The sequence below is a fragment of the Dermacentor albipictus genome, chromosome 1 (assembly GCF_038994185.2).
Source record: "Dermacentor albipictus isolate Rhodes 1998 colony chromosome 1, USDA_Dalb.pri_finalv2, whole genome shotgun sequence".
Classification (NCBI taxonomy): Eukaryota; Metazoa; Arthropoda; class Arachnida; order Ixodida; family Ixodidae; genus Dermacentor; species Dermacentor albipictus.
The window spans coordinates 367,618,842-367,631,774 of NC_091821.1; the positions used below are offsets into that span (position 1 = coordinate 367,618,842).

General features: G+C 45.2%; 2 protein-coding genes across 3 annotated transcripts in view; one reads left to right on the forward strand and one right to left on the reverse strand.

Annotated features, from left to right (window-relative positions):
* Positions 1-1,137, forward strand: part of ninaC (STKc_myosinIII_N_like and MYSc_Myo21 domain-containing protein ninaC) — a 172,409-nt gene extending 171,272 nt beyond the window's left edge. For both annotated transcript variants that reach the window (XM_065434723.2, XM_065434722.2), the window contains exon 34: positions 20-1,137. In XM_065434723.2, coding sequence (XP_065290795.2) covers positions 20-260 — 241 coding nt within the window. In that variant the 3' untranslated portion in view covers positions 261-1,137. The remainder of the gene's footprint in view (positions 1-19) is intronic.
* On the reverse strand, positions 1,005-5,320 carry LOC135904103 (uncharacterized). The gene is made up of 5 exons (XM_065434724.2): positions 4,953-5,320; positions 4,731-4,850; positions 4,385-4,523; positions 1,775-2,015; positions 1,005-1,311 (listed from the first exon to the last, which is right to left on the reverse strand). The coding sequence occupies exons 1-5, from the start codon at positions 5,093-5,095 to the stop codon at positions 1,208-1,210; spliced, it is 747 nt and encodes a 248-aa protein (XP_065290796.2). The 5' UTR covers positions 5,096-5,320; the 3' UTR covers positions 1,005-1,207.
* Positions 5,321-12,933: the final 7,613 nt, after the last annotated feature.

Sequence of the window (12,933 nt, forward strand, 5' to 3'; positions counted from 1 at the left end):
ACTTTTCTGTTCTTTATAGTGAGCCTACCACACCAGTCCACTGTGAGATGCCCACACAGCAGGACAGCGACCCAAATCAAGGTCCCTACCAGTTTAAGAAGATCCTGCGAAAACCTCCTCCTTCGCCGAAGCCATCGCAGAACAGGCAAACGCCTGGCGTGTTCGATTTTCGCAAGCTATTGCGTAAGACAGATAATGCACCGACAGAGACTTTGAAGCGTTGCAAGGGCTTGATATCGTCATCAACTTCAGTCACATGATCCTTACAACTACAATGGCATCAACTGTACAAGCTGCACGATGTCTGGTCCTGCTTCTAGTGAAAGCACTACAGGACAACTAGTCTCTTCGTTTCCGTCCTTGCAGCTCTTTATGCCATGCTGCAATGTGTATGTCATACACAGTAAGCACACACTGCGAGTTTTATTTCTAGCTCATTCACGTTAAAGGACGCCACGCCCACTTTTAGAGGAAATCAGGTTTAGCAAAGAGGTATTGTGCAAATCGCCTTTAACCAAATATGTAAATGTGGTACTATACAAACAATGCAGGTGAAGTACAAGGAATAGCCATGACACCAGCAAGTACCAACTGTGATAAAGAAATTGGGGCTTTTATAAAGCTTTTATAAACCTTTTAGTAGCAGTATTATGCTCACACTTACTGTGTGTGCTGTTACACTGGCTGTTACAGCTAAAGAAAACACTAGTGGCTATAAAGAACACATTTTGTGTACAGTCGCTGAAAGCAATTTCGTGCAACTACAAGGCGCGTTTTGCTACATTTTAAGCCAGAAAGCAGCCTCAAGAGAATGCCCACACACCAAAAAACAATTGCATATATAGACGCACAGAAAGTTAAACAAGGTTTCTCATGAAAAAGAAAGGTATTTATTCAAGATGACACTGCACACCTTGTTTGTGCAAGAACGGAATATGTAACAAAGATTCTCAGGGCCCCGAACCTTCATATTCCCTCTCTGTAGAGGAGGAAGAGCACGTATGCTCTACTGAAGTAGATACTTATAATTTCTAACAATGTGAAATGTGTAAATAAAACAATCTGTACAAAAGATGTACAAAGCATTTTTCATCAGAGTGAAACTATTCAGTAATAAAAGTGTGATATTTCCTCACATCATGCATTGTATTTTTCACATTGCCTCTCATGATGTGCTCACGTGTGTTCAGCCTAGCTGCAAGCTGTGTTAAGCAATTATTGCCGTGACACTTGAAACATTGAAGAATGCTCCATGACATGGCTTGCACTCAAAGTAGGTCTTTCCACCAAGTCTCCCATCACAGAATCCCACTGCCAGTGACAGAGAAAGGCAAAAAGAAGTTAATATTTTAACCTAACTTAGAATTAAGGTTACAAAGATAATGGCTGCTGTGGCTACAAAATTAATATTGATACTTATAACAATAACATAAGGTGCGTTTGATGGATGGCATGCAATTGTAACTAGAGAAAGCTTCACATGTTTGCGAACCTTAACTAGCGGTATTACAAAGAACTATAAAGCATAACACAAAGTGTAACTATGATACAACACATAGCATCATGTCATTATGCATATGCACTTGTGAAAGTAATTGACATGCGTCCTTTGGCAAAAGAAAGAAAAATCTGAGCTGTCACTGAATAAAACTAAGTTGACTTGAATCATTATCATATGCAACACTAGCTATATGGCATGTATATGTTATACACTTTTATTCTGCACTAGGTATTGCATGCAGTAGGTCCTTGTTCTCAGTTACTTCATACTAACCAGGGTAAGGCAGGTCAAGACCCAGCCAAATCCAGTGTGGTGCACTTGTGTCGAGGTGGCCAACATAACAAATCTTTCCCAAGAGTTTTCTTCGAATTATGGCGGTGTGGCCTTTGTCAAGAAGGTTGAAGGTAAGAGCCTTCGGCGAAGCCTTGGTTCCTTCAAAGGATTTGCAGGCTTCACAAAGACAGCTGTCTAAGGGCACCCAAGGGTTCCCAAACTGATGCAACTGCCGTAGAACCTTTTCAATACAGTGTAAGAAAAGTTATTAATAACTGCTGTCTGCATTTAGAGCACCAAGAATTTACTCCGAATAGCACCTAGCAATAAAAGACGTTCATATTAGGGAAAAGTGAGTGTGCTGCGTTATGTGTACTGAATAAGGGTAATCGGAAATTTACAAAGTGCTTCATTTGCACAGTAACATTTGTGCAATATGTGCAAGCAAGCAGCCACTCAAATTAGCAGCAACACAGGAAGAAGCAAGCTTATAGCCACAAATTTCACTTGGGTAGTTATATACGGCAAGACAGGCTACAAGCTCAAGCTGGCTTTAAGAACAAGAACTGCTATTTCACATCTTTCCCTGCCTTACTCACAGTTGCCACCACCATTATTATTGCAGCTTAAGTAACTCTGCATATGTTTGCAAAATATTTTGCCAGTAAGGATGCTGGGCATTTGCTCATTCTGACATATAAAAAAAAAAAAGTACTCCCATACAAACTGGTACCAAGGAGCTCATAAATTGATTGTGTTTCAACATATTTGTCTCACTCACTGGCAGGCAACAAGAAATGTAATGTGTAAACTTAATATTTTAATGCCGTGCAGAATCAACAGGAAACAGCTAAAATATATAAGCAGCTTACATATTGCAATGTAGCCACTCACACATTTTGCAAACAAAATATTTTGTGCAGCAGCAATGGATCACTGACACAGTAATGAAAACATTTTCGAGGCGTTAGAAAAAGCTATGAATCTGGCCAATAAGTTGATCACTGGACATACTTGTGTAAGTTTAACTCGTGCAAAGAGGCATAACAAACAAAAGTTGGAGCCAGGCCTGCAGCAATGTGGTAGGATGCTCACATGCGTTTTTCATTGCTTTCACAGCGTGAAAACAAATGAAATATTAGAGTTAACACACCAGACTAATACATATTTGAAGTCATACATTGGATTAAATAATATAATTTGTTATATAAAGCTGAAGTACAGTAGCAAAAGAAGACGAAGCTAAAAAGGAGGGCACACGGACAGTGGTGTGAAAATCACAAAAGGATACAATTAAAAAAAGCTTGGCTCTGCATCCAGCCAAAACTGAACTAACGACCCTCATGGTATACCTAATATCTTTCTTTCCTTTATGCAGTAGTTGTAATTGCTTTTGAAACTGCAGATAACCTAGAGCCTCATATTTCTATTTCCTATACGGTGAGTGCTTGTTTTTTTCCAAATAAGAATGCAGTTGTAAACATACTTTTGTTGTACCTATATTCTTTTTTTTCTTGCACTTCAGCTTCTGTGCTGAAATACACCATGTTTACTTGGTGTGCACTAGCTCTGATCTGTGGTTTATAGACGTTATTTATGCCATCAGTGACATATAACGCATAACTGTTCAATGATGAGGACCTCAACTGCTTATTCTGGTACACATTCCTGTGCCACCAGTAGACAGAAAATGGTGATGCAACACAGATCATTCTTGTCAATATAAATTATGTAAGGTGAGCAAGATGTGGGATGTTATGGGGAAGTAGTTCAGTTCGAGGCTTCAGTTATGCGCCTAAAAAGATATCACTCGAGCACATACCAGTGGCCCAGTGGAGACAGTACCTCATTTAGCACTGCCAGCTGCAGTACAGTAGGCTAGATGGTAGCATGTGTACAGCAATAAAAGGCTATTTTACAAAGCATCAATTATAAGCAATTTCACTTCTGATAAGGGCACTGCTCAGCCCAGCTATTTCTTGTGGTTTTTCACTGATAAGCACTAGTGCAGCTTATATGCAGATAAAGTAGTTGTTTTAGTCAGTTAAGCAATTGCTAGCAAAACTATTTAAGTGATGAGTAACCATGCACTTCCAACCATTTCAATGCTCAAACATGCAAAAGAAGGAAAGAAAAAAAAAGAGCAGCAGCAGCCAAATATTCTATTTTATGAACTTCACCATACAAGGAAACATACAAATGCCTTTAAGAGTGAGCAGCAGTATTTGTAACCATTACTTTCATAACTCCCATGTGCGACTGATAGAATGCCTTTACTGAAACACTGGTACAGGCATCGATGCTGTCGAGAATGCTCGACCAGTTGACTGTGGTGCAAAGGCATGCTGGCTTACGTGCTGGGCCTGAAAGGGAATGCTCGTTTTCCAGTGGGCAACCACACAGTTTTGAGAGCCGTGCATTGAACTCAAAAGTTGCAGTCATTTAACAGCTTGTTTACTCTTCCGCACACTATTTCCTCAAGAACAGCATGAATGTCTACCTGTGCTGTGTACAGAATTTCAGACTTGACAACACTCACCGGTCAGTTGTAATTTCCAATATAAATAAACATGACAGCCACCTACAAAATAGGATTTAATTGTGCCTTACCTTTAGTGTATCGATGATACCTTTCTTTTCCCTGTTGACAAGTGGTGCCACAATAACACTGCCACAATTTTCTGTGTCGCTTACAGTTAGTGGTTGGAAACTGCTTGTAGATGCATCGTGTCCTGTGGCACATGATTGTCTGTCAAAGAAAGAAGCAAGCGAGGGCTCATATATATATATATATGATGGGGCTCGAGATGCAAATAAGAAGTAGACGGAGGCATGTGGGAGCAACTGTGCTTAACCATTACATCTGTATTTTCCCCCTTCGCCTTATGCAACGGTAAGAGTGGGCTCTGAAGAAGCTAAGCTGTGAACTAAACCATTAGTTAATGAGTAAACTTACTCTTCGTCATGTTGCCGCGAATGTGCATTCTGGGTAGCTTTTTCACTCCCTGCTGACAGTGAAAACAATGCCTTGCAGTTCTTCAGTTCACGACCCAGGTTTTCATTTTCGTGGGCGAGCCTAGAAACATGGAATTACGGATGCCGTTACCTAGACACCACCGAAACATGTGTCTTTATCACCGTTGCGCACGGGCACGCAGAAATATTAGCATATCGTTACCTATCCCGTTGTTCCAGTATCGCGGCGACGTTGGTGCAAAGAGGCACGATGCCAGCTCTCGAATGTTTCAGGACGAAGGCCACAGCGTCCGCAGCCCACTGGCTGGGTGCGCTCGCGGATCTCGCACTCGGATTGTCGGACATTGCACAAGCGGGAATACTGTTCAGTAGTTGAGATATCTAAACGTAAATAAGGCCAAAGCTTCTCTGGAAAGCAACGCTAGCTTAGGATATATCCATAAGAACTGGGGATATTTGCTCACGACCAATTGCTACGACACGCGATCCGCGATCACGAGGTCTTATGCAGTCTTACGGAATTTCCTCATGACAGTGTTGCCTGTGTTGCCATCTGCTAAGCCATTCATCAAGCATTATCTCACTTTTCCATTCTCTTTCGTAAGCTTCGTCAGGATGCACACAACGCGGCGATATCGACGCTGTCCAGACGCCATGAAGTCCCGTAAACTATCATTATTCCATATATACCATATATGACTCGATCGTCGGAACAGTTTTGGCGTCCGTTTGCGCCAGATGGAGACCTATGTCCGCGCGTATATTCGGCGAGTGCACTCAAAGAACAGTTTACACCCTTTGGAGTGCCCCTTCTGCCACACAACGATCATCGTCATCTGCCTTGATGCGTTTCCTTTCTTTAACGCTGCGAGCCCGGTACTTTCCAGTAACGAACGGCACGCGCGTTATCAGCGTAACGTGCGTGCCGTTCGTTACTGGAAAGTACCAGGCTCGCAGCGTTAAAGAAAGGAAATGCATCAAGGCAGATGACGATTATCGTCGTGTGGCAGAAGGGGCACTCAAAAGGGTGTAAACTGCTCTTACACTCTTAGAAAAGTTTGCACCCTTTGGGGCGTATCTTGTCCCACAACAATAATCGTCATCCGTGCTGCCCGCGTTTCCTTTCTTTAACGCTGCGAGCCCGGTACTTTCCAGTCACGAACGGCATGCGCCTTATCAGTGTGACGCAGCATTCTCGACAGGAAAGTAGCGAGCGCCGAGTTTTCAGGAAAGGAAACGCAGGCAAGGCAGATGACGATTATTGTTGTGGGACAAATATACACCCCAAAGGGTGCAACCGTTTTAAGAGTGTAGAGTGTAGTCGTGGTACACTCTATAAAAAAGTTTACACCCTTTAGGGCTTATCTTGTCCCCAAACTATAATCGTCATCTGCCTTGCCTGCGTTCCCTCTCTTGAAAACTCGGCGCTCGCTACTTTCCTGTAGATAATATGCTGTGTCAAGCTGACAACGCGCAAGCCGTTCGTGACTAGGAAGTACCGGGCTCGAAATGCGGACAATCGTTTGGGGACAAAATACAACGCAAAGGGTGTAACCTTTTCTTAGAGTGTAAGCTTGCTTATTTTGATTCGCGGTGTGTACGAGTTCCGTACTTTATTTTCGTCACTACCTGAGTTTTACCGCTGTACATTTTACAGTTCCGACGAACGTGAATTATGGGCTGCCGAAATGTGCAAGGTTCTGATGTTGCAGTATTCCCCACTCTAAAAAAAAGTTTGCGCCCTTTGGAGTGTATCTCTGCCACACAACGATAATCGTCATTTGCCTTGATGCGTTTCCTTCCGTGAAAACGCCGTGCCCGCTACCTTCCTGTCGGGAATGCTATGTCATGCTGATAACCGCGGCGCATGCCGTTCGTTACTGGAAAGTACCGGGCTCGCAGCGTTAAAGAAAGGAAACGCATTAAGGCAGATGACGATTATCGTTCTGTGGCAGATATACACCCCAAAGGATGCAAACTTTTTTTTAGAATGCATGAGTCACTGCAGCGCTGAAGTCAGCGTGCCAAGTTGACGGCTGGGTGGGATCACATTTATTTAAGCGGGGTTTCTTTTTTTCGTTTCGCTCTCTCTCTCTCTCTCTCTTTACTAGTTGTAACAACATGTCATTATATGGTATTATTGGCGGCGCCTCTAAGACATTTAAGCTGCAACCCGGACTGGTCCTTGGCTTCGCGCTCTCTAAGGCCTGCGCGTGCCATGGGTGTATAAATGATCAGCTATCCACTATCGCGGACAGTAAATTTTGTATGCGAACACCCCTCTGGTACGCTCCAACCTCGGCGGCCCCAATCCATGCGAACCGCCCTGCTTCCAGCTTTTGATCACCCCGGAGATCCTGCGCCGCTTGCTTTATTATAATCTTGGGTGCTCTCCTGAGGCCTCCGTTTGCCGGTGATACGATCTGAACCGAACGAGGCGTGGTTTCACCGTAGGAATCGGGAGACGACGACGAAAGCGGGCATCGTGATGAAAAACTATACAAGAAATGTATTTACATCATTTGTACAAGGTCATCTCGCTTACGTTGCCCTCAAGTTGTTTTCTTACAAAAACTATTGAACCCCAATAAGTGTTCACCTACGCAGGGTTTCGTGGGACTCTGTTTCAGTCGCTAAGACTGAATTTGGTGGCATTTTTCTAAACAATGCTAAACATTTGCCCCATGAATACTTGCATGGTATTTTAGAAGACCTTATAATACCGTGATAGCGACAGATGTTTCCGTCTGTGAAGAGAAGGCAAGTGTGGGTATTGTGTCGCCATATCTAAATTGGTCTTTTTCCATTCGACTGCCTGACAAACTGACACCGTGCTCGTGCCCGGTGGCAACGCCGCTGCTCGTACCTTTTAAGGTTTGTTCGATTCCGAAAAGGTACACGGCACCACAAACGAAAAGGTGTAGGTGGTGCCAGTTATGGTGTGCCGGGCTGCACCCGCTCACACCCACTTGCAAGGTTCAAGGGTGCACTGTACCGCGGCGGCACCTTGCCTTGCATCCTGTTCAATCGAGTGCGGGGGTGCAGGGCGCACCTCTGCACCTCGGCGAATGCAAGTCCTAGGCATAGTGCACTGGTAATAGTTGCAGAAGGCGCAGAGAAACTTGGCTGAATCGAATAAACCTTTGGTTGTCGGAGTCACCTCAGGGAGATCTGTGGGAGCGTTCATAGAGGTACCAGTGCGTGAGTGCTCAGAGCGGATTTTTGGTCCTCTTGTCGATTTGTGACGTCAATGGCCTCCCATTCATGGCTTGCTTTGTTGGCTCAGGGAGTGGCAAGGGCCAAATGGGTGACGTTTTCTTGTAGAGGAGGGCAATGAGCTCGACAAAGGAAAGCGAGCTGGTACGTTGCCCGGACTCGCGACGATGTGTCTGCTTGTATCTAATTGTAGCCTTTATGACGCAACTGAAACTGTAGAGCATGACAATTCGTAAGTTGTAAAGATGCAATATTGTTTTGGGATGCTTCAACGGACTCTTACGAAAGACTTCATTTTGAATCAGCATATCATCCGATACTTGCTTGCACGTACGCCACGGAGAAGACGTGCCATTTGATATGTTTTTTTTTTAACTTGGACTACATTATGGAAGATAGGCACGTTGGACCGAAACAGTGAGCCCATTGTTCGTCGGAATTTCAGTATACTTAAATGATTGGTCACTTCAACGACATGCATGAGCTAACAGAGTTTCAAGCGGACTGATACCACCTAGTGATAAGTTGCTTGTCATTAGGCCAAGGTCGCACGCATGCCGTCTCTCGTTCCAAAGCCAGCCAGATCTTTGAAACAATTGGCGCGGACACGCTGTGCCGTTTTGTCGTCTTTTCTTGTGACAGCTCGCGCTTTGAGGCGCCGTGTTATAGACTGTACAATCTTCGGGACCGGCCCACTTTACCCAGTACATTCTTCGTAGTAGCTTATGCTGTACGTAGAAACTGCGCGACGTTGTACAGATTTCATGATGGCCCAAACTTATCACGTTTTAACATTTCTTCACCGAAGTACAAGTGCCATCGTCGTTTTGACATGCGCCGCATTAAATAGCCATATGTATACGTAATATTGTATAACTATGCAGAAACCAACAGTCTCCATGTCGTAGGCTCGTGTCGAACGGCCGGCGTAGAAAGCATATGCCATGGCCGTCATACGATCGTCTACAACGTGGTTGTCGTCGTGCCGTCGTCACACACACGTACGCTCGCGACCCACGCACACAACTACTCAATCACATGAACGCGTTGACGCACCTGGTATAGTTTTGCGGAACAGTAAACAATGCCGGATAGCCAGGTACCTGCAAAATGCTTCGCATCACGTAGATTCCCACAGTGCGTGGGATCTGCACAATCTTTTTGTCTGCTTCTTACTCGAACGAGGAATCAAACCCGTATATACGTGCTCGTAGCTGCAACGCACACGCATACACACATTGTTAAACGCAGGTGCAAAGCACTTTGAAGCAGTGTCTGTTTCGTTCCGCCGGCTGTAGTCAGAACTATAGATGACGGCGTTAATGTCCTGTCAAATAAGCACGACTTCTTCACTGAAAGATGCAGACACATACGAAGTTCGACTAAACCGCGATTGCGCAAAAAAGCACGTGTACTGTTCTTTGGGTGCACGCTAACCTTAAGCTAAGCTGGTCAAAATGAATTCACAGCGCTCCACCACGGCGTCCCTAAAGAAACACTCTGCAGAATCAGGACGTTAAATCCCATAATTATTATTATTTTTTCTTTTTTTACACTCGAACTGCTCAGAAATTTTCGTTATTAAAAACATACACGACCGAAATTAAAGGGAGTTATCGTGGTGCGAAGCATTACAATAGTGGCTCCTTATCTCCGCGTTTGCGAGCTAAACGTTCTTGCTTCCCTTCCGTTAGATAAGGGTAGCGCTGCCCATCCCTGGCTGTTCTGGCGCATGACGTAGAAGCAACGCTCACCTTCTTTGGTCAAAGTATGTTTGCAGCCCTCGCGAGAGCAAAAGCAGCCGTGGAGCTTTGGATGAGGTTCCTAGATTAAGAAAGGTTTGTCGAGGGAGCTCAGCTGTGGAGAGTGCATGCGAGCGGCGCCTGTCGTTCAATCATTGCACCAATCAATAAGAGCGCGCCAGCTGCGCGGTAGTTACGCCGCTGACGCGTGAAGGTGGCGGTGACAGGTGATGTGACTTTCGTGTCCAGAGGGCCAGAGGACCCATGACCCCCAAGGTGCCGTATTGTCACCTTGCTCACTTTAAATGTGCCCTTACTAAGGTAACACAGGTTGGCTATCTTCAGACATGTATAGGTTATCTTTTCACACTCCTCACAAAACCAAGAGCTTGAGGTTTATCTTAAATTTCGTTAATAAATTACTGCATATGTCATCATGATTTTTCATTATTATTGACATTATCAGGTATAGTTTAAGATTGCAGCTCTATTTTTCCAAGATTATAAACGGAAATTTGAATTTTAAGGTGGCCCGAGAATTTGAAAACGACCTTGCGTGACCTTGCTCCTAGCTTCCTAGATAATGCTTCCCGTTGAAAGCAAGTACAGATAAATCGGCACATAAGCTGCGCGTAGCTGCGTTCTCGTGGACGAGTGACAGCAATGACTGTGCGTTAGGGAACCACAGACATCTGGCTACTTGCGCGCAATCGCACAGAGAGGCTGTAGCCACATGTACGCACGCCTGCGCGCCAAGATACGAGTAGGATTGTAGCCAAAGCACGGGACTCCCCCGCTCACAACGTTTATTTAGGGCCTCTGTGACCTACAATAACGGTTCGCCTGACCGCTCTTCCTGCAACTTCTGGTATATAAACTCGTGCTGTTTACGCATGGCTGACACAGTCGGTGTGCAACCCCCCCCCCTTTTTTTTTGATGCCAGACGCCGTCGTTTCTTGTGGTGTTCTTTGTACTTTTAAATAAAATTCGATTTTTGTTTCTCGTGTACCTGTGTATTGCTTGCTCGGGGGGGTGTTTGGTTGACGTGGCTGAGGATTAACTAGAGAATGCCGGAAGAGTAATCTCGACTTTTTTCTTGTCATGCACCAATTTAGGCTGATGACGACGATCTTAGCGTTCCAATCAGCTTGGTCACCTGTTACGTTCATGATTTATTTTTTGTAGCCGCTAGTTTCCTGGCATAGGAAAGTGCTGCAAACTCCCGCGTGCGTCGTGTAGAGTACGCGCTTGCCTGTCGCAGTGGTCCCCGTGTAGACAAGTCAGTATGACACGTAACCTTACCGGTGAATACTAATGAGACATAGAGAAAAAAAACACGCTTGGTTTGAATCATCGTTATAGTGAGACCTCGCTACAACGAAGCTGAAGGGAGAGCTACACTTCGCTATATTCATTACTTTGTTATAACGATCGTCCGTCCTCATGGCCGCCAAGAAAGTCGAGCGTGTGCAGTTAGTAACCACTATGCAAAAAAAAAAAAGCCCCCTGCGCACCACTGAGGCTCAATAGGAAATTGTTTAGAGTCGCGTCTTCGTCAGCGAGGTGACAGCTTGCTCTAATGCAGCTGTCAACGCTAATCCCTTTTTCGCCATCGTCGTGCGCGCCCAAGTAGTTGTTTCGCGACCGTGCCAGCCGAGCTTTGCAAGCCTCTTATTTCGTACCACGCCCGTTGCCGTTCGCAAACGGACGCTTACAGACAACAAAATGCCGGCAGAAACCATCTGACGATGACTGTCGACGCGTCATGTACGAGGCGTGTATGCAGCCGGGCTCCTATCTTGCGTATCCATCTAGAGTTACTGCATAGGCACAGCTAGGGAGCCTATACAGTAGCTCCACATCCATCTGACACGCTGCACCATCTAGCGGCACCACCGCGAACTACGCGCCTGGTGCGTATCTTTATATTGAGCGGGTTTCATTCCGCCTGGCACCGGAGAAATTTTAAAGGGTTTTTTCACATCTTGAGGAGAACTGGGCTTAGAGAGTTTTTAAGCAGTGCGGTATTCTCCTTTCCCTTTTCCCCTTTCTTTTTCTATCTTCTTTCCTTTTTTGTAACATCTCTTTTCTATTGTCTTTTATTTCTTTTTTAATCCCCTTACCGCCTTTCCCCAGCACAGGGTAGCCAGCCGGTATGAGAAGTGGCTAACCTTCCTGTCTTTCCGTCTATTCCTGCTTACTTTCTTAAAGGGTTTATTTTTCATCATTGAGGAGCGTTACATACCCAGTTGCCCAAGATGGCATCGAAGAGGTTCATTGAAGAGCGACAGATACCCATGGTGACCTAAGTCGGTCCAATGGTTGGTTTCAAACACGACTCCCTCAGTACAGCAACCCTATGCTCTGTCAATTAGACCATGGACGACCCATTGGCCGAGGTTGCGGGAGAAAACCAAGAGGATCATCTGGGAAAGTGCGCGAAGTATCCTAAGAATGCGCTGTTTGGATGACGGCAGCGCAAAGTATAATTGCGGTGCACGACATATACAGCAGCCGCTTGAACTTGACTTCGGTGCCACGGTGCTTCGCTGCGCACAGTGAAGCGTGCACACAATGTTCGCTCTCTCCCATTTCCCTCCTTCTGTTCTCTTACCCCGGAGTGTAGGTTAGCAAATGGGATGCTTGTCTGGCTGACCTCCCTGCCTTTCCACCGATTTCACTCTCTAAGAATGCTAATTGCATTTCTTTACGCATGGCGTCCAATAATGGGAGGTGCATTGAATCGGAGGCTAGCAGCGCCTCGGCACGTTGTAGAAATGCTGATCACCCGAATGATCTCCGAGAAGAAGGAAGCGCATGGTAGTAACTTGTAACGGTCACTTATTTATCTTATTCTGCCCCCGAAACTAATGGTATTACATATGAAAGTGGGTAAAACATGAGAAGGTCCAAAGCAATGTTGGAATCTAAATGACGCACGAAGCTTGTTTCGTGTTTGGCGAGGTAGCACCGGCGGATGACACGAGTGCCTCGTCGCCTGCGTCTGCGTCACGAGGACGAACATGAACCATGCTTGTCGAAGGAAGAACGTTGATGAGATCTAGGTGCATGCACATGCAAGTACGACACATATTACAATAGATTTAAGGCGCCATATCGATTGCGTAACAGTTGCACATCCTTGTTCCCAAGTAAAATGGCGCAACCCATTCTGGAGGATCGGCCGTGAATCGGGCGGTGATAAAAGCTTATCACTTCATTCG

What these genes read in the sequence shown, in the direction of transcription:
- LOC135904103 (XM_065434724.2), bottom strand. Translation starts at nt 5,095, where the DNA reads ATGTCCGACAATCCGAGTGCGAGATCCGCGAGCGCACCCAGCCAGTGG. An exon ending in ATACTGGAACAACGGGATAG is followed by an intron (nt 4,851 to 4,952) that starts GTAACGATATGC and finishes CCATGTTTCTAG; the next exon opens with GCTCGCCCACGAAAATGAAA. An exon ending in GTATCATCGATACACTAAAG is followed by an intron (nt 2,016 to 4,384) that starts GTAAGGCACAAT and finishes TGTATTGAAAAG; the next exon opens with GTTCTACGGCAGTTGCATCA.